Source organism: Triturus cristatus, chromosome 6 (assembly GCF_964204655.1).
Source record: "Triturus cristatus chromosome 6, aTriCri1.1, whole genome shotgun sequence".
In the NCBI taxonomy this organism is placed as follows: domain Eukaryota; kingdom Metazoa; phylum Chordata; class Amphibia; order Caudata; family Salamandridae; genus Triturus; species Triturus cristatus.
Window position 1 is genome coordinate 106483713 of NC_140589.1, and position 21777 is coordinate 106505489.

Sequence of the window (21777 nt, forward strand, 5' to 3'; positions counted from 1 at the left end):
ACCACAGGTGGTATTGCTGGACCAGCAGGCCCGTTCTCCTTTGCAATGGTCCGATGAATCGATTCCTTACCTAGGCATTCAGTTGGCTCTGAATTTACAAACTATGCGACAAATCAATTACTCCCTCCTGCAAATGCAGGTGCAGCGTTACTGCCTTTGCCAAATGATTGTCAGCTTTGGCACAGTTTGTGGCTAAAGCCATTCAAACGTGCTTGGAAGCTAGACATCTTGGAATGTTGTTGTTCAAGAAGTGCAGCAAAACATTTCAGGATATCTGCCAGTGCCTGCGCATGGATGGATAGACATCGTGAAAAGATTTGTTTCTAAGTATGACAAATAAAAATCATTCCAAGCTGTCCACCGATGATTACGCATGTGGGCTCATGCACAGATGCTATTTTATAATTATTTTTTAGGACTAGTTTATTCTTGATTTATCATTTCAAGATGGTAGGTGTATTTTTTGGAACTGTAAATTAAGAAAGTATAAGCAGGGATTCTGCACAAATAGAAAGAAGCAAGCAGCTCAATAGCAGTGTACAGCTGTCGAACGTTCTGAAAAAATAAAGTAGGGGGCAGGAAGGGGAACAGTAGAGGGGCAAGGAGGCAACAAACAAGCTAGGAAGTGAGCAGTGTAGTAGTTGTATACATTTGCTGAGTCCTTAAAAAAAAAGCATTTATAGGTCTCGCATTTGTTAGAGAGCTATTGGTGTTGTAAACGAAATTGTCTTTTATCCATGTGTTCTGGTTTGGAATGAGTGGTTTTATGTGGTGTGGAGTAGATTTGTGTGTGTTGTAATGGAATTGTTACTTTTGGAATTGTGTGGTGTGGATTTGTAGTGGAATATGTGGCATGGTGCGCAGTGGAATTATGTGGATAGTAATTATGTGGTATAGAGTACTGGAATTATGTGGAGTGTGTGTGATGGAGTGTAATCATGTGGATTGGTGTTTTGTGTTAGGCAGTGTTTGAACTGGAGTTTAATTATGTAGTGTGCTGTTGAATTTAGTGGCATGATGTGGAAATCTGTGGTGTTGATTGGATGTATGTGGTGTTGTGTAATTGTGTTGCTGTGTTGAATTCTATGGTAGGACACGGAGGCGAGAATTAGGCTTTACTTCCTTTGCTTTATTCCATATATCAAAACTCCTGCAGCCATTTAATTAAGCCAAACACGATGAAAAAACGGAATTTCCCATGAACAGTAGGGAAAATCAACACAATTAAGTCGATCCAATCAGGAGCCAGTCCGCCGTATAACGTCCAGTGAAGCCCTTCTAGCCTCCTCTTTCTTCGCTGCTCCAGCAGCCCCACAGATAAGTCATGGTTTCTCTTATATTTTCTGATGTTGTCTGAGGTGCTATTTTGTAGCGAGGCGTCCTGGGAGTTTTAGCACATCTACGCGGTCGCCATTCTCTGCACTGTCGTAATTGTGTGTTTTCTTGAGCCGTGGGAGCTCTTCGCTCCTACGCGGCTGTCACTATTGAGGCTCGCTGAGCGAGGTGCAGTCTTCTGACCGATAGAGGGCCCGCGCATTGAGATTCGTGCACAGCATGGCCCCACCCCGTCAGCCAGAACACATCAATTTCTCCGTCTGACAGTGCGTCAATCTACATGGGGAAGCCAGGTCAAGCCAGGTCAGTTACCGTATTAGGAGCAGTCTATTTTTAGCCCCTTGTGAGCTGGCTAAGTGTAATTGACACCGCTTGCGTTGTTGCATAAAGGGGAATTGCTTACTAGCGAGCCGGCGCCTGAAGGGATAACACCCTAAGAGGTAAGATATAATTAACTTCTGGGACACCCTAGGTGCTTATTACCCCTCAGCTACCAAGGGGGCAGTCCCACTCTTTTAAATTGGAACTTACCTATCATATTCCTCTGGTTCAGTGGGGGAGTTTTGATCCCTGGTGAGAATGCAGTCCATGGACTATGATGAGACTGTGGACTATATGGAGGAAGAGGTTACTTACCTCCCCATCGACAACCAGTTCTGTGAGATAATGGACGCCTCCATCCTCAGAGCTGTGTCACAGGTGGTAGCCCCCCTGGAGAAGAGATTGGCGGCACTCCAGGCCAATGCCAGCAACCCCGCAAACCTAGGGAAGATACTAGTGGGCCTCTGGCTCCCCTACCTCCAGGGCAGGCATTAGCTCAGCAGGCTACCCCACCCCAAAACGTGGACAAGCGCACGGACAACCCCAGGGTCGATCGATACGCCTTTGCATGCCTCAAAAAGGTGTTTTTGGACTCCCATCCCAGGAGGGGGATGATTCCCCCAACACTTCTGACGGGGATGGGGACGGTTCTCGACCGCGGTGCCAGAATGCCACCCCCCTTAGGGGGTCGGACCCTTACACAGACTCCAGTCTTGCGGCGCAAGGGGATTTGTTGGACCCCGATGACATTTTGCATCCGAGATCCCCGGACTGGTGCCCTGCGCCCAAGGTGGCAGCCTACATGGCCAGCCGTCTACGGAAGCCCTTAGACAAAGAGGTGAGGGGTTGTTTGAAGGCCGAATGCCGCTGGCCTTCCTTGGAGGGGAAACTGGCCGTCACACCTAAAATTGACCCCAAGGTGGCCACTTTCCCCGCCAAGTTTGCTCGTGACCCCAAAAAGGGTATTGACCGTTCCTGGCGTTCATGTCAGGAAAAGCTCCTGGATGTCGCCAGTCCATTTGCTAAAATCATGGACGTGGCGAAAGACGCCACAACCTCTGGTTCCCTGATTGCCCCAGAAGTGTTATCAAACTGGGCACAGAGAGCCATTATCTTCCAGGGGAACGCCAACTGTGCGATCTCTACAGAGATCCGCAGGTCACTCCTCACTAAGATTGACCCTAAATTCGGGAAGCTCTCCACATCAGAGGCAGGGACGATAGCCCAAGGAACCTGTTTGGGAAACATTTATTAAAGAGTTAGGGAAGTTTGTAAATACATTCAATTCCCTTGACAAGGCACAATCTTCCATCAAGCAGATATTTACACCCCTGGTTTTTCCTGCAGCCGATCGAGGTAGGGGGCGCTCGTTCAGCCGTCCTTTTCAGGCAGCCTCCAAGGGTGGCGACTCCAGACGTGGTCAGTGGCAAGACCCCGGCAAGTTTGGTAATTTCTACCAGACAAAGTCTTGCCCCCGTCGCCACGGAGGCAGAGGCGGCCAAAGAGGCAACTTTAACAATAACCAAGATACGTGTTCAAGACCCAACTGAGATTTCGATTGGGGGATGCTTGGCCCTTTTTTAGGCGAACTGGGAAAAGCTGTCCTCAGACGCATGGGTGATCCAGATGGTGGGGGGTATCCATATAGAGTTTTTACAACACTCCAACTCAGACCCACCCACCTGCTCCTCTGTCCTTTCCTTCCGAGCAGAAGGCATTGGTGAGCCAGGATGTGGACAGCCTTTTGCATAAAGGGGTGATAGTTAGATCAGCAATCCATCCCAGTGGCTTTATAAGCAACCTCTTTGTGGTAGAGAAGAGGGATGGCGGACAACGTCCAGTCATCAACCTAAAAGACCTCAACTATTGGTTACTCTACAGTCACTTCAAGATCGAGGGTATCCACCTCTTGCGAGATCTTCTCCAAATATCGATTGGATGGTCCGCCTGGACCTGAAAGATGCCTACCTGGCGATTCCAGTCTTTCTTCCGCAGTTCGGGTTGGATTCTCGTGTTTTCGAGTTTACCGCCCTCCCATTCGGTCTGTCATCGGCTCCATGGTGCTTCACCAAGCTGATGAGGCCGGTGGTGGAACATTTACGGGCCCGAGGTATAAGACTCATTATTTACCTCAACAATATATTACTCGTGGATCAATGCCCGGTTCATCTAGCCACACACTTGCAGACAGCAATAGAACTTCTGGAATCTATGGGGTTTGTGATAAACGAAGAGAAATCAGTTGTGGCCCCGTCACAGTCAATCAAATTCCTAGGATTTTTGGTAAAGTCAACCGAGGCAATCCTCAATTTACCCCTGCGCAATCTGTCCAAGATACGTCATGAATTGCGGAAGACCATCTTCAAGTCCCATGTATCACTCCGTTATCTAGCGCGGATAGTGGGTCTCCTTTCGTCTTCCATCCAGGAGATTTTTCCCGGCCTCCTTCATTACAGAGCCCTTCAACGTTTAAAGATCAATCACCTCCGGAAAGGCTTCTCCTATTCCCAAGTGGTTCCAATGTCTCTCGAAGCAATAGAAACGATGAACTGTGGCTAGCCCACATGGAGGCCTGGAACGGCAGGGCGATCTTCGGCTTTCAACCCGACTTGATAATCGAGTCAGATGCCAGCGGCTCCGGATCGGGCACGCAATGTGGAGAGTTCTCCACTGGCAGAAAATGGTCCTCCACCAAACGGTCTCTGCACATAAATTGTCTGGAGTTGATGGCAGGTTCATTCGCCATACGCTGTTGGACCAAGGAGAAGGTGACGTGCTCGGTCCTCCTCAAGATGGACAATATGGCAGCAGTACGCTACATCAATCACGTAAGGGGGACGCAGTCGAAGACCTTGTTGGACCTCGCACGGACACTGTGGGAGTACTGTTTATCCAACCAAATCTCTTTGTCAGCGGAACATCTCCCGGGGAGTTCCAATCAGGTGGCCGATTGGCACTCTCGTCACTGGAGGGATGCCAGCCTTTGGAAGCTGGATCCCCAGGTCTTCCAATCGATTCAGGACAGATGGGGTCCCTTTTCCATGGATCTCTTTGCATCCCGGCTAGACTTCCAGCTCCACAGGTACTGCAGTTGGAGACCGGACCAGCTTGCAACAGCCATGGACGCCTTACTCCAGGACTGGAGCAAGGAGCAACCTTATGCCTTCCCCCCATTCGCCATTATCACGAGACTAATGGCTCAGGTGCACAGGCAAATAGCAGAGGTGATGGTGATCACTCGGATTTGGAGATCACAAGCTTGGTTTCAAGCGATGACGGAACTTTCTTGGGATTTTCCCATCCCTCTAACCCCTGTTTTCTGATCTCCTCCGGAATCCCCAGAACAATCCTCCCCCGCTGGTCCTATCGGGATCTCTCCGCCTCATGGCCTGGAGGGTTACAGGCGTCTTTGGAAAGACCCAGGGCTTTCAGCAGAAGCTTCCTTCTTGCTTGCTAAGGCCTGGGCAGACAATAAGGATCTGCCTGGCCAAGATGGTTGGGTTGGTGTCTCCAACTCCAGATTGATCCCCTGGGGGCAGACATTGTCCAGGTTGTACACTTTCTGGCGAGCCTAGCTTCTCAATGTTTCTTTTCAAGAAACAACTGTTGGCGAAAGTTAGTGATTCTGCTTTGTCTGTTATAGTGTTGCTGAGTATCAGATGTCCGGTCCCTGGACTTAACAGGAGAGTCTTCACACCTGAAGGGGTGATCTTTCACATTTCGCGCAGAACGAAAATTGATTCCAGGCTGGTATCTTATCCGTCTCTACGTCAATCACCTAAGTTGTGTGTGGCTCGCACCATTAAAGCATATGAAACTATGACCGACAAACTCCGTCCACATGGGAAGAGACAATTGTTAATTGCCCTCACAAAGCGGTTTCGTCACCTACGATTGCCAGATGGGTCGGGTGGGTTATGCAAGAAGCTAGAATTGACACCTCCAGATTTGGAGCCCACTCAGTGAGAGGGGCTATGGCTTCTAAAGCTTTCTGTCTTGGTGCTCGCCTCGAGGATATCCTCAAAGCAGCATATTGGTCGAATGATTCCACCTTTAAGACCTTTTATTTTAAACCTGTTCCCTCTCTGGCAAGCGTGGTGGTGGATAAGCTTTGAACTAGCCTAATCCTCACCTCCGTGTCCTGCCATAGAATAAAAGATTTCCTAGCTAACGTAAAGGAAAGTTTCAATTCTATTTATTTATTTACTGAACTTTATACAGCGCATGGCTGGCCCAGCAACGGGGCGTCCCAGCGCTACCAAGTATACGTGGTTAAAGCAGAGCAGAGAACAAGACAGAAATTATCCCGGGAAAAGCCATGTTTTATAGCTGTCTATTAAGGACACGGAGGAGAGGATTAGCCCTCCCTAATAAAAATGTTTCTCTAAATTGTCCCTTCCCATTACAGATGGTGCGCTATTTTTAATGATCTTAACCCCTTCAGCGCGGCGCGGATTTCCGCGCCACGCTGAAGGTTCTGAGCGCGGGCGGGGCCATGACGGAACGGTTCCGTCATAAGCACAGCCCAACCGACGTGCATGACGGAACCGTTCCGTCATGCGCGTCGAAGGGGTTAATGGTCATCAATTTATGGGCACTCAGATCAGTTGTGTTCTATTGTACATTGTTATGTGAATTTGTGTTCTTTATGCTGCAATTAAACGTTATAATGTCGCCCCGTATTGTGTAATGCGTGATAGTGTTCCGGTTACGTGGCAATAATGTGCAAATTTCTTGTCTCTAGGGACAGAATGCAGTAAACAAGAGTAACCAAAAAAGAAGATTACAGCAGTCGCAGGAAGAAAGGGAGGCTAGAAGGGCTTCACGGGACATTATACGGCAGACTGGCTCCTGATTGGATGGACTTGATTGTGTTGCTGTTCCCTACTGTTCATGGGGAATGTAGTTCTTTCATGTGTTTGCCTTAATGAAATGGCTGCTGGAGTTTTGATATATGGAATAAAGCAAAGGAAGTAAAGCCTAATCCTTGTCTCCGTGTCCTTAATAGAATTAAAACTTGCCTTTACGTTAGCCAAGACATTTTTCATTATGTAGTTTGTTGTTGAATTATGTGGTGTGGAATGGAAACGTTTAGAGTTGAGCTGCGGATTTGCCTAGAATACTTAGAATTAGGAATTATCACTTGGATCAGAGAAGCAGCGGCAGCACTGCCTAGAGGACTTAGAATGAGTAATTACGGATGGGACCAAAGAAGCAGCTGCAGCACTGTTTAGAGGACTTAGAACGAGGAATTACCAATGGTACCAGCGAAGCAGCAGAATGGAACCAGAGAAGCAGCTAGCAGCACTGTCTAGAGGGTTTAGAATGATGTGTTACTACTGGGGCCCGGAGACGCACCTGCAGCACTGTCTAGAGGAGTTAGAATGAGGAATTACTGACAGGACCAAAGAAGCCGCTGCAGCACTGCCAAGAGAAATTTAAATGGGAAAATTACCGACGGGACCAGAGAATCAGCTGCAGCATTGTCTAGAAGACTTGAATGAGGAATTACCAATGAGACCAGAGAAGCGGCTAACAGCATTGTCTAGAGGACTTAGAATGAGGAATTACTGACAGGACAAAAGAAGGAGCTGCAGCACTGCCTAGAGGAAATAAAAAGTGGGAATTACCGACTGGACCGGAGAATCCGCTGCAGCACTGTGTAGAGGACTTAGAATGAGGAATTACCAATTGACTCAATTTAAATGTCTGCACTCCATCTGCGTTACATAGAATAGATATGAAAGATGGACTTGAGTACGTGTATGAGAAGAGTGATTAATTTGGAGCTGTACACGCTATACTTCCATTGGGTACCAGGGAGCAGGAGGAGGGCTGATTAGGGCGGGAGAGAGAGACGGAGGAAGTGGGAAGCAGGAACCCTTGTTGTTTGAGCAGCTGACAAGCCACAAAAAAGAAAGTGTTCTTGCTCCTATTTTTGACCTGGGGTTTAAAGTTTCAGAGTGCTCCCCACGTAGCAACCCCCCCACAATGCAAAAATAATCCAGACACATACCGATATCCATAATGAAAATACTCTATGCTTTGTAAAACACAGGTAGGTGCAATAGGTCTTGCATTTGTGAGAGTTAGAACTATTGGCATTGTAAATGTGAATTTATTTTTCCTTTTATAGTTTTGGAGTTGAGTGGATGTATGTGGTGTGAATGGAAATTTGTGACTTGCATTGGAATTGTTTGTTGAGGAAGTGTGTGGTAGAACCGTGAGGTGTAGATTTGTGTAGTGAAATAATGTTGCATGGTGGATAGATGGGGGTGAGAGCTGCTCAGAACAAATATCCCATAATAGGATTTGTAGATACCAATTTATGGTGATGTTACGATATGCTGAAGTTAAGATACCCTAACATTAAGGTATGCCAATATCAAAATAGGATGAGTCAAAATGTGCCGATGTCAACGTATGCAGTCATTAAGATATGTTGATTTTATTATACAGCAACATTAGAATATGCTGTTGTTAAAGCCTGAAAAGGTTTTAGTGCTGGTTCACAAATGCACTACACAAAACTAGATGCCTGTTTGTGTGCCTGCTTGTGTGTGTGTTTAGTTACACTGTTGATATGCTATTTAAATGTATATTATCTTGCAAATATAGAGTACGCATCTTACCTTTTTTAATATTTATTAGGAACGTATCTATATTTGCATATTATTCACAACGGACGGATGTAGATGGTTGTTGGAAGGATAGTGCATGGGTGGGCCAATGCAGGATGTTGGGTGTTTGAAGGACAGTGGGAGGTGGAGGGACAGGGATGTTTGCTGGGAGGTTAGTGAGTGGGTGGACGGATGGGCAGAGGTGTGTTCTAAAAGGATAGATGGTGGGTGGATGGATGGATGAGTGGGCGAATGGTTAGATAACAAAGACTGCAAATTGCAACTTAAAGCAGGTGTATGTGCGTATGTCTCAATGAATACATCATTGGCAAAGTGAGATCCATTTTGACAATGTTTTGTTACAAGCTCCGACACCTCTCTGAAAGCTTAAGTTTTCCCCACACAACATAAGTGAATGTATTAATTTGACAATTTATTTTCCGCTTCTTTGAGCAGGTGATGCCGGTCTTGTGCCTTTCCCACACATTTTACTGCCTACCATCTATTTTCCTTCTTAGTTCAAATAGTACTGGTACATTTACACACAAGTTGATTGTCAATGTTTTTTAAACAGCACAAATCTACCTGGGCTTTGAAGCTGTGGAAAGTGGTCATTGTTGGCACTAGACTTAAATGCACGTTTTTTAAATGGCTGGGAGAATAAGGAGTATGTGATATTGGGGACGATTACCGGACATCGGTGGTGGTGTTACACACTTCTGAAGGACGGCACAGTAGTCACCGCACCGTATAGATTTCTTGAGAGCCTAATATATATGACAGCCTGGCAGGGCTAGGGCAACCAGTTGCTTTTGTGTATTTGTTATTGTGCATAAGATAAATCCAGAAAAAGAAAAGTTACATATAAAGCAAATCCCATAAAACTGCAAAAATAAATATGGGGAGTGGATGTAATTGAGCAGAGGTTTGGTGTGGGCAGAAGGGAAATAGCAGCAGGGGGCAGTAGAGACGATTAGTATGGAGGCAGCAGGAGGCCAGGGAAGGAAGCAGCACAGGGGAAAGTAAAAAAAAAGATAAGGCACCTGGGATATTGGTGGAATGTGTATTAATGAAAAAGAGATTTCATAATATTGCCAGAACTGCTGACTTTGGAACTGGGGAACTAGGTAAAAGTACTGGTGTGGGTTCAACATCCTGTGATTCTTGCAAAATTACAATCTCCCCGTGCCACCCCCCCCCCCCCCCCAAAAAATTAGAACGTGTCCCTGCGTAATGTAGCTGTTTGGTGCTCGTGTAAAGCGCTCCAATACTTTCAGGTCGAGTTTGCGCTATGTAAAACTGCAAAAAAGCAGATTATGCCGATAAATGAATCAAATTGAGTTAATACTTGTTGGACCAGGAAGGAGAAGGTTCTTTTCAGGATGACTTGTAGCATGGACAAGCAGAGGGAGGCGCATGGCATGGGAGTGGAAAGGTTCATATTAGAAAGAGGGTGTGAATATGTAAAAAGATGCGTGGGAGGACACTTGGGGCCCGATTCACAGAAGTAACTTAAGACAAAATCCTAAACTTACTACTTTTGGTATTCACAGAAGTTAGGATTTTGTCTTAAGTTTGTCTTAAGACAAACTTAAGACAGACTTAGGACAAAATCCTAAATTCTGTGAATACCAAAAGTAGTAAGTTTAGGATTTTGTCTTAAGTTACTTCTGTGAATCGGCCCCTTAGACAGCAGTGTCTGGTGGAAGGATGGTATTACTCCCTGATTAAATGGTATACCCGATGGACATATGAATAGATTGGATGCGGGTTCATGAATGATTGATTGAGTGATAAATGGGTGACTAAAGCTCGGTGAGTGAATGGATTTTTAGATTGTTGTGCTGGTTGACAGGCAAGTGGAGCCATTAAACATTGGGTGGGATGGATGTCTAGCTGATAGATTTATTCACAAATTATTTGGTGGACAAGTGAATGGATGGGCCCATAGATTGATAAATAGGTGGCAAGTCAGATGGAGAAATGAAAAGATAGGTGGTAGAATGGACGGAAGACACATAGACGGACGACTGAATAGATTGATTCGTACAGGGATAAGCATGCGGATAGATGAAAACATAGGTGAGCAAGTCAGAAGATTGACTGGTTAAATAGTTAGATAGACACACACCTCGACCGGATTCCACCTGGAAAGTTCTGTATACGTGCTTGTGCCATGGTGACGTCTAAAGCACAATGTTTTAGCCTTCTCAGGTGAGAAGCGTGCTCCAATATTTTACACTGATGAATTCTCTTAGGATAATGAGATAGCAAAACAACTCCACATGTACATAAATGAGTTTTGCTGGTGCTTGTAGCGTCTTTCAAAGCACCATATGAAAAATGTAAATGCTACTTAAATAAAGAAGACAATCAGTCGAGTTTGCGCTAAATACAAATGCCAAGGAAAGTAAAAATAGTACCTCATTCACAGCGCAAGCAGCGGAAGGACTCTAATAGAGTTTAATTAATTGGTACTCGAGCAGTGTTCCCCACAAGCCACAGGAAGGGACGTATCGCGAGTTGTGCCCAATTAAAAGGCAGCAAATGACAGTGATTATGCTGTCATCAACTGGTGAGTGTGGGTGGGCTAAAAGTTCCTTTTGAGGTTTTTTTTCCAACACAGCAGATCGTCGCCATAGCGACAGCACATGCGCACTGCCTAGGCTCAACCTAAAAAACAATGAAGCAGGAAGTGCAGTGGAGTAACGGACAGGAAGGACACTTGGTGGTGGGAAGCAGGAAGAAAGTGGCTGAGGGAATGAGATGAAAGCCATGCACTCCCATGGATTGCTAATCATCCAAGAACAAATAGTTCCCTAACGGCAGCAGTTGAAGGATAGAACTCATGCAATCACAATGGTAAAGAAGTCATGCTCCAGGAGTGCGGGGAACAAAAACAAAAATGGGAAGAAAAGCCATTAAATCATAAACATCGAACTGAGACAGATAATAACGCCATCCAGTCATGAGAAAGGGGCTGACCCAAAGGCCATTCTCCGTATTGAACTGAAGACAAAATGTCAGCAGACCTAAAAATTAATTTGCAAATGCTGAAAGACCATCAATTTATTAGTAACAAATCCTAAACAAATATGTCTACAAAGCCTGGCAAAAGTGTAGGTTGACAGAATGGGTATAGTTTCAGCTACAGACCACGTTTTATGCCATTATTTGCACTAGTTCCATCATAAACTTCATATTCTAGCATGTTTGATAATTAAAATCAGATAACACTTGAGTGCGATGCTCTAGCAGTCCCCACACATTGCAACTGAAGATTGTGAAGTGCACATATTTGGAGTCTTGAGTTACCTTGCATTAGGAGGAAGAAGATTAGGATGGCACATGCCAAAGGTGTGCCCACTGCATTCCAGTATACCCTGTAGACCAGGAAGGACACCAAGCCTTCCTTCTTCTCTTCCTCGTCGGTGAGGTCATCGCCGGAGTATCCGGACGCCTGCTCCTCTTCTGTATCACAGTGGTGAACAGCATCAGGCTGAGGGCGCTCCCCTGACTGCTCCTCCTCATCTTCAGTCTGATCTCCTAAGTCCATTAGGCTCTGACTTTGTTCCTGGTTATCATCCTCTTCTTCTTTGTTGTCACACTCAGATGATGCTGATGAGACAGAGAACAACTAAGACATCAAACAAGGTGCACAATCCTAATGCGCTCAGCTCAGAATGATAAAGCTGGCATCCTTCTCCAGGAATGATTTATGAAGTTTATGTAATTTGCTGGAAAAGAGTCATAGCATTGGGTGCATAGTTCTATGGCACTAACTTAATTTGCTAGTAAGAAGTAGATGAGATGAAAAATAAACACAAACCTCTTTATCTAGAACACTCTTTGGGGCCTGGCCCCTGTTTATATGCTCAATGGTCTAACATCCACTGAGTTCACATGAGTTTGGAAACAGACTTCATGCTTTCTCAAATTATCAGGGTGCTTTTGATTCAGTCCTCCAGATCACTTCCCTTCTAGGGCTACATCAAACACGGCTGTGAACTCATTAAAAATAAACATAAGGTGTATTGCACATTCCTTTCTATATCTGAGTACTTTGGTATAACTTATATTTTCTAATGATACTTGAGGATTCCATCGCTATTTCTTAATTCCTCTCTTTAACTCAGAATTTGATTAGTGTTCCAGCACTCTCTGTATATTCCATGATTCATCTTCTTAACTTATAATTCTCTTTAGGTTCTCTCTGCATACTTCAGGATTTTCTCCAGGATGTACCCCTTAGCTCAGGATTCCTGAACTTTCCATGATCTCTCACCTCAGCAAAGGCTTCCATTGCTACACCATGATGCCATTAACCATCTTTGGATTCCCTCATTATTCCAGGATGCCTCTCTTTACATCAAGATCCATTTGTCGTAGCAAAATTTCTTCCCTTAGTACAGCATTCCCCATTTATTACAGAAACTTTCTCCTTAGCACAGGATTCCCTTCAGTATCTCTCTTTTCACTGAGTATTCTCTTTTGTAATTCCAGGATCCCTCTCTGTATCTAAGGAGTTCCTCTCTATTCCGAGATCCCCTTCTTTAGATTCCCTCTGTATTTTTAGATTCATCTGCTTAGCGCACTAGTCACTTACTATTCTAGAAGCCACCTATAAACCATCATTATAGCTCTCCACTGCAGGGTTTCTTGTTTTAGGTTTTGCTGGTAATGGAGAGATGCATTTCAGTTAGTCAAGAATACTATATTTGGTTACAAAGAACCAACAAAGCAAATACACGGGTAAAATCTCGATACACATTAGTACTGCTGCCACACATGGGCCAATTATAATGGATTTATGGTGTGTTGGGCGCAGGATAGTAACCAACCCAGCCAGCCTGCAGCTTCCTCTTCAGCTATTCAAGAATCACTCTCTTCTGCTCAGAATTCACTTTGGGGTTGTCCCCTTAGCTAGAATTTTCCTCCTGTTTCAGGATCTTTCTACTTCGCTTAGAATTCCCTACAGGATTTATCACCTCGGCTCAGAAATTCCTTGCCTTTGGTCCGAATACCTCACGTCCTTCTCTTACTCTTCACTGTAGTTTACTAAATATTGACATCCCATATTGGACCTTGTGATATAGATAGGACGCCTGAGCTTGACACCTTTTTTCACTGAAATGATTATCATCAGGTTTCAGGAGTCGGTGGTGGAATTAGTAGCCCTCAGGCCCCTATTTCTCAAGCATACAAGGAGGCCATGATAGATGAGGTTGTTGTGAGCATGCAGGGCTGGTGGTGAACAACTGAGAAAGTGTTTCTAAATGGGTGGTACCTACAATCCAAACCTAAGACTGCTCTTCATAGATGTGACACAGCAACAGCAATAGCGGGGTGGGATGGAAAACAGTCACAAATATGATATTGTGAAAGATGTACAATTCTAATTTTCTTACCCACAGACACCTTCCTTCTCCTCTTGTTGTTGTGCTTAAGTGTAGCTTCCACCAGCGGAAGAATTTCAGTGGGTGTGCCTAAAGGAGAACAATGGATTCAAATTAGTGTAAAATCAATATCCATCAGTGCCCTGATCCTGAATGTCCACATTATGGGCCTCATGTAGGTAGCCTAATACCGGTCGGTAACGGCCGATTTTCGGTAATTATACCGTTACCGACCGGTATTTAGGCTTTTGCTATGTAGGGGGATCATTTCTGTATTCGGTAATTTACAGAATCGGTAAAATTACCGAATCGGTAATTTTACCGATTCGGTAAATACCGAATACAGAAATGAGATGTAGGGGGAGTGTGTGGGTGTTGTCTGGAGTCGGTATTTTAAGAATGGATGTGTAAAAGCATTTTAAAGCGCTTAGAAGTGTGCAATGTGGCAGACATACATGCCCTTAGGGCATGTATGTGTGCCACATGTGCACACATGCAGGAATCAGGGGTGCAACAGGGTGTCACTGTGACACCCTGCCACCCTTGATTGTGCTCCCCCATTACCGAATCGGTAATTACCGATTCGGTAATGGTAACTGGCTCCCCATTGATTCCTATGGGCCTCCTGGCCCATAGGAATCAATGGGAAGCCAGTTACCATTACCGAATCGGTAATTACCGATTCTAAAATACCGACCCATTCCGATTCGGTAATTATTACCGACGGATTACCTACATAGCATTTACCACTTCATAAATACCGAATCGGTAAAATTCGGTATTTATGAAGTGGTAAATGTTAGGCTACCTACATGAGGCCCTAAATGAGCTAACGTTAAATTTGGGCTTATAGCCCGTCTCAGCTTATACAGTTCTGCAAAACAAATAGATGATGGACAGAATGCTGAATTAATCAAGCATTCACTCTCAGTCACAGAGCTGGGTTAAATACATCGATTATCTGCACGCCACGCTATTCCAGTTTAGACCCAGCCATATGCAAATCAGTCTTGACCCTGTTCCCAATGGGAACACTCCAGCCCGAACTGCCAGGCCAGGTCTTCCCTGGACCAGAAACAAGCATCCTAGGGCCAGTTTTGGGGTAACACCCCTCATTAAGCCAGGCCAGCCTGAATTTGGTGGAGTAGCGAGCACGGGACCCACGTCTGGGCTTACACTACCCACATAGGGCAACAAATACAAAAACAAAAGATGATGGACGGAATGCTGAATTAATCAAACGTTCACCCCAGTCACAGATCTGAGTTAAATCCATTGTTTTTTTGCACGCCACGCCATTCCAGTTTAGACCCGGCCATCGGGTGGCATGGTGAGCAAAGGAACAATGGATTTAACTCAGATCTATTGACTGGGGGTGAATGTTTGATTTGCTCTGCATTCCATCTATCATCTGTGTCTCTTTTGCTTTCTCGCCCTAAGTGCGACAGGTAGGCCCAGACATGGGTACCGGGCTCACTGTGTCACTGAATTCAAGCCAGCCTGGCTGATAAGGGGTGATGCCCCAAAACCGGTCCCAGGATGCTTATTTCTGAACCAAGGAGAACCTGGCTTGACAGTTCGGGTTGGACTGTTCCTATGAGGCACAGGGTCAAGACTGATTTGCATATGGCTGGTTCTAAACTGGGGTGGCACTGTGAGCAATAGAACCATGGATTTAACCCAGACCTATTGACTGAGGGTGAATGTGTGATTCGCTCTGCATTCCGTCCATCATCTGTGTGACTTTTGCTTTCTCGCCCCAAGTGCGCCAGGTATGCCCAGACATGGGTCTCAGGCTAACTGTGTCACTGGATTCAAGCTAGCCTGGTTGATGAGGGGTGATGCCCCGAAACCAGTCCCAGGTTGCTGGTTTCTTGTCCAGGGAAGACCTGGCTTGGCAGTTCGGGCTGGACTCTTCCCATGAGACACAGGGTCAAGACTGATTTGCATATATCTGGGTTTAAACTGGGGTGGTATGGTGAGTAAAAGAACGATGGATTTAACCCAGATCCATTGACTGGGGGTGAAAGTTTGATTTGCTCTGCATTCCGGCCATCATCTGTGTGTCATTTGCTTTCTTGCCCTAAGTACGCAGGGTATGCCCAGTCTTGGGCCCGAGATCAATGTGTCACTGGATTCAAGCTAGCATGGCTGATAACGGGTGATGCCCCACACCGGTCTCAGGCTGCTTGTTTCCGGACCAGGGAGGACCTGGCTTGGCAGCTCGGGCTGGACTGTTCCCAGGAGGAAAAGAGTCAAGACTGATTTGCATATGGCTGGGTCTAAACTGGGGTAGCATTGTGAGCAAAAGAACGATGGACTTAACCCAGATCTATTGACGGGGGGTGAATGTTTGATTTGCTTCGCAGGAGCCGCTTCGCATCAAGCCTACACACCACTGCTGGATTTGGAAGGGGACTCAAAGCCCCAGAAAGCCCTGCCCTTGGCGCCAGGAGGCGGTGACGCTGCTGCTGTGCGCCCAGGGGGCGTACTTAACAACTGGCGGGAGCCGCTTCGCATCAAGCCTACACACCACTGCGGGATTTGGAAGGGGACTCCAAGCCCCAGAAAGCCCTGCCCTTGCCGCCAGGAGGCGCCGACGCTGCTGCTGTGCGCCCAGGGGGCATACTTAACAACTCACGGCACCCGCTACGCATGGTCAGTCCGTGCGGTAAGCCTCACCATCAGTGCTGCAGGCCACAATACCATCTGATTGGGACTTGCGAACTGTTAATTTTGAACTATTGTAAATCCATCTTTGGCTTAAACGTTGTAAGAGTATGAGTAGGCGTAAGGAGCTGTGGGCACCTTGGACGCCTTTATCATTAGAGCAGAATCTCTTTTAACACATGAAATACAATTAGCAGAGAGGCGCTTGTCACTTGATCCCGCTAAGTTATCCACACATAGACAAACATGTTCACCTAATTTGAATGATACACCTCAGCCATTCGCACTGAGTCCTATAATAACGGTCAATAATGGGGCATTATTACCTGCTTTGCCAGCTTCACCCTTTGCTCACTTGACCACTGTGCCAGATGATCCAAGTAGACCAGGCATGGCAACTAGACTTCGTGCCCCGAGGTCAATAGAGGTGTTCAAGAAGAAAGACCAACGGGCAAAGGAGAGACAAAACATTGGTCTTAGGAAACCTAAATCAAAGAAAACGAAGCAAGCGGGGGAGTCCGGGCCTTTGACTAACCCAAATCTCCACACAGATGAACAAGTCAAAACGCCAAGAAAAACGGTTAGCACGTAGGCGGAAGTAGACTTTGCCCCGTATTCGCTTTCATTGAAAGAGAGCTTTGGGAACCTTGAGAGCTTTATAGCATTAACACTAGAATCTACACTTGGGTCAATGTTAAAGCAGATTAATGAACTCATGGATCAGAAATGTAGCATAATGGACACAAAGATAGAACAGTTGAATATCGCCACAGGACAATTGAAAAGTAATGGTGGTATCTTTCATTCTGATGTCATTGGAGGGGTGTGCCAATTAACACAAGCAGAAGGCCCGCTAACACACAGTAAAATCGGAATAAGGGGTGATGCCCCAAAACCGGTCCCAGGATGCTTATTTCTGAACCAAGGAGGACCTGGCTTGACAGTTCGGGTTGGACTGTTCCTCTGAGACACAGGGTCAAGACTGATCTGCATATGGCTGGTTCTAAACTGGGGTGGCATTGTGAACAAAAGAACCATGGATTTAACCCAGACCTATTGACTGAGGGTGAATGTGTGATTCGCTCTGCAATCCGTCAATCATCTGTGTGACTTTTGCTTTCTCGCCCCAAGTGCGCCGGGTATACCCAGACATGGGTCTCAGGCTCACTGTGTCACTGGATTCAAGCTAGCCTGGTTGATGAGGGGTGATGCCCCGAAACCAGTCCCAGGATGCTGGTTTCTTGTCCAGAAATCATTACGATTTTTAAAAAAGGCAATCGTAATGACCCCGCAAATTATCACCCAATTAGTCTAATAGATATTTTACACAAAAAAATTGCTAGGCATATTTTAAATAGATTAAACAACTGGATAGAGGAGAATAATGTGCTTTCAAATTTTCAGGCAGGATATAGAATTAAAACTAGTACAATTGATCAAGTCTTTAGATTTATATGCCTATGCTGGAAATAGTCCCCTTACAAATCCAGCAGTGGTGTGTAGGCTTGATGCGAAGCGGCTCCTGCGAAGCAAATTAAACATTCACCCCCAGTCAATAGAACAGTTGAAAGGCCCGCTAACACACAGTCAAATCAGAATGAGTAATGGAGGTAAAGATATGTCTATGGTAAACCCCAAGACGAATCTGAACAACAGGGGTAGAAGAAGTTCATGGGGCGGAACATAGGATTTACATGATAATCTAGGAGGGCCGCATGACAGATAGACCGTACATGCAAGTCCCAATTTACCAGAAATCCACACTGGTCTGGCTGTAATATACAGCCCTAAAAGTACTGATCTGATTCCAAGCACTGAAGTCCTAAGCTTGCAACCTGCCTCGTGTCCCTATGTGCTAATTCTAGCTGGGGTCCCCACTCTTAAAAGAGAGCAGAAAGAATCGTGGTCCAATCTACGGAATAAGACTGTCGATTGGCTAACCAAATTCAAAAAATTTAACCCATTAAATATGAAAGATATTCTTATGGTTCGCAGGGTAGGGTGGCTTTGCGAATCCCCAAAGATTATAAAAGGTGATTGTGTAGTAATAAACTTCCAACGACCCCAGGTGGTTCGAAACCTATTAAAAATGCATGAGGAGATTTCCCCCCAAAGTACTTCTATCTGCGCTCTTCCTCTAGGATATTTTTATAGACCACCACCTGGAAACAGTGTCAATGTTGAGGACACAACTGTTGTACTTTCAAATAGGTTCCAGGGATTATCAATTCTAGACGCTTTGGATTGACAACAAAAAGCTTTCTATGATGGAATTAATATTCCGTTTATTATCAAGATAAACGGTAATATGGCCCAGACACGTTTTTTAAATGCTCAGGGCCTAGAAGAGTCTCAGAACGCTCTACATGCTGATGGGATACAATAGCTAAATAAACAACAGGGGGAAGGGGATATAAATATTCCTCAAGTCACCTTCTTAGAGCCTTCCTTTGATTCTATGACTAAAAGCGTCACGACAAACATAACTAATTACAATATGGAAAATGGGTTGCAGATAGACGCAGAACCTAACAAACAGTTGGAAGAAAACAAGTTACTTACCTGTAACTTTGGTTTCCCAGTATTGGTAACTTTCATAGATTCTCATGCTTTGTATCATTCCCCGTCGTCGGAATGGGAGCCTTGGTAAATAAAAAATATCATAACCATAGAAACAAAAGAGAAAAATAGGCTTAGGCCTCATCTCATTTTGTAGCATATCACCCTCTTTGTGTAAAAGAGCCCAAACTTTTGCCAGGACCAATCAGCACAGCCTCACCTTTTGGAACCTTCCTGAGAGAGCTCAGAGCCTCAGATTTTCGTAGCCGTTGTGCAAACAGCCACTACCTCAGGAAACAGGCAGAGCTTTCCCAGGGGAGGTGGGTGGGCGCATGAGAATCTATGAAAGTTACCAATACTGGGGAACCAAAGTTACAGGTAAGTAACTTGTTTTCTTACCCCAGTATTGGAACTTTCATAGATTCTCATGCTTTGTATCAGAATAGCTAGCAGTAAATCACAAAAGCACATTTTGGTAGACACTTGGCATTACATAACCATCTCAATTTACAGTAAAAACTAGTACATGGTAATCAAGAAAAAAAAACAATCATCACTGAACCAAATGTGCTTACCAGGATGGAGGGATTGTAGGGAAAGCTCACCTCTCAATGAAAAAGATTCCTGAGGACTGCTTGACCAACAGCAGCGTCATCTCGTCCCACCGACTCCAGGCAGTAGTGTTTCGTGAAGGGGTGTACACTGCTCCACGTTGCTGCCCTGCAAATGTCTTTGATAGCAACTCCTGCAAAAAGAGCCACTGAAGACGCCATCCCTCTTGTAGAATGAGCACGGGACCTTCTGTCCAAAGGTTTGCCCGCAGCCTGATGACAGAATTGAATTGCACTGGAGATCCAGCGGGAAATGCCACTCTTAGCGAGAGGCAATCCCTTCCGTGGTGCACTGTAGGAAACAAATAACTGTGTAGACTTCCTGAACGATTGTGTGCGCTCGAGATAGAATTTCAGACATCTCTGGACATCCAAAGAATGCAATGTTCGTTCCGCCTGGGTAGAAGGACGTGGAAAAAAGGAATTCAAAATCAAGGGTTCATTCAGATGAAAATCCGAAGGCACCTTCGGGATGAATTTTGGGTTGGTTCTCAATATTAGCACATCCTTTTTGAACTGAAGAAATGGCTCCACTATGGACAGAGCCTGGAGTTCACTAACCCTCCTAGCCGATGTCAACGCTAAGAGGAGGGCTAGCTTCCAAGAGAGGAACTTCAAGTCCGCCCTGTGAATTGGCTCAAAGGGAGCTTTCATGAGCTGAGCCAGTACTAGGTTGAGTTGCCAGATCGGTGGAGGTGCTCGGACCGGAGGATACATCCGAAACAACCCTTTAAGGAACTGTTTTACAATCCTTGCGGACCATAGAGATGGCCCCGATGCCTTTCGTCGAAAACGCGATATGGCAGCCAGATGTACCTTGACAGAAGAGTGCGCCAGACCTGATTTAGCCAGCGACAGGATGTAAGGTAAAACCTGATGTGGTAGGGATTTATAAGGATGGAGTTTATTCCTCTGGCACCACAGACAAAACCTCTTCCATTTTGCCCTGTATGTCTTATTAGTGCTTGGCGCCCGCGCCTGAGACAAAACATCCCTGCACTCCCTGGAGAGATTCAGATGACGGAATTCTCTGTATTCAGGAGCCACGCTGTCAAGTGTAGTGACTTCGGATCCGGATGGAGCACCTGTCCCTGATCCCGCGACAACAGAGATGGAATCAGCGGCAAGCGAATTGGGCGATCCTGGGAGAGAAGCAGGAGTTCCGAACTGCCGGGCCCACGCTGGAGCAATGAAGATCATCTTGCACGGTTCCGCCTTGACCTTCCTGAGAACTCGAGGAATGAGGGGAATGGGAGGAAAAGCGTAGCAAAATGCGCCGAACCAAGCAATCGAAAGGGCATTCCCCAGAGATCCTCGATGGGGAACCTTGCTTGCGTAAAACCGACATTTGGCGTTCTCCGGGGACGCAAAGAGGTCTATGGTCGGAGTACCCCATACCTCGAACACTCCCTCCAGCGTGGCTTGGTCTAATTCCCACTCGTGAGTCACTTCCGTCTGACGACTCAGAGCATCCGCCGTGATGTTGAGGCATCCTGCTAGGTGCTCGGCTTGTAGGTTGACCTTGTGAGAAATTGTAAAATCCCAGATCGTCCGAGCTTCCTTGGACAGAGTTCGCGATCTTGTTCCCTCTTGCTTGTTGATGTAGTGCATGGCCGTCGTATTGTCCGTCCGGACCAGCACTGCACGATTCTGAATTCTGGGAAGAAAAGCCAGCAAGGCTAAGCGAATGGCCATCAGCTCCAAGAGGTTGATGTGGTTTAGGCTCAGTGCTGGACTCCAGTGACCGCTGATTTGAAGCTCCTGGAGTACCGCTCCCCAGCCTTCTAAGGAGGCATCTGTGGTCACCACCATAGGAGACGGTGGAGTCCGGAATGTTAATCCTACTGCGATGTTCTCCTTTATCAGCCACCACTCGCAGGCCTTGCGCATACCTGGTGTTACCCACACCTTGTCGTTGAATGACCCTTCTGCCTGGCGCCATTGTTTGTCTAACTCCTCCTGCAGAGGACGCATATGAAGCCTGCAATGCGGTATTAATGGTATGCAGGATGATATCGATCCGAGTAAGGACTTGTACAGGCGAACCGACAAATATTTCCTCTGCAGCACTTGACGAGCGGAGGTGATCAGCTTGCGTTGACGCTCCTCCGACGGACGAGCGGTGCATAGTGTCGTGTCCAGAATAGCTCCAAGGAACCTTTGCGACCTGGAGGGTATCAGCACCGACTTGGACCTGTTGAGCTGAAGACCCAAGTGGGCGAACAACTGAATGCAAGTTGAAACGGCTTGAGAAGTTGCCTTGAG

General features: G+C 45.9%; 1 protein-coding gene across 1 annotated transcript in view; it reads right to left on the bottom strand.

Moving 5' to 3' along the window:
* LOC146816462 (ATP-binding cassette sub-family C member 10-like) overlaps positions 1 to 21777 on the bottom strand; it is a 699272-nt gene that overhangs the window by 618943 nt on the left and 58552 nt on the right. The window contains exons 3-4 of the mRNA XM_085609512.1: positions 13685 to 13762; positions 11592 to 11894 (exon numbers count right to left, since the gene is read on the bottom strand). Of these exons, the coding sequence (XP_085465638.1) occupies positions 11592 to 11894; positions 13685 to 13762 (381 nt within the window). The remainder of the gene's footprint in view (positions 1 to 11591; positions 11895 to 13684; positions 13763 to 21777) is intronic.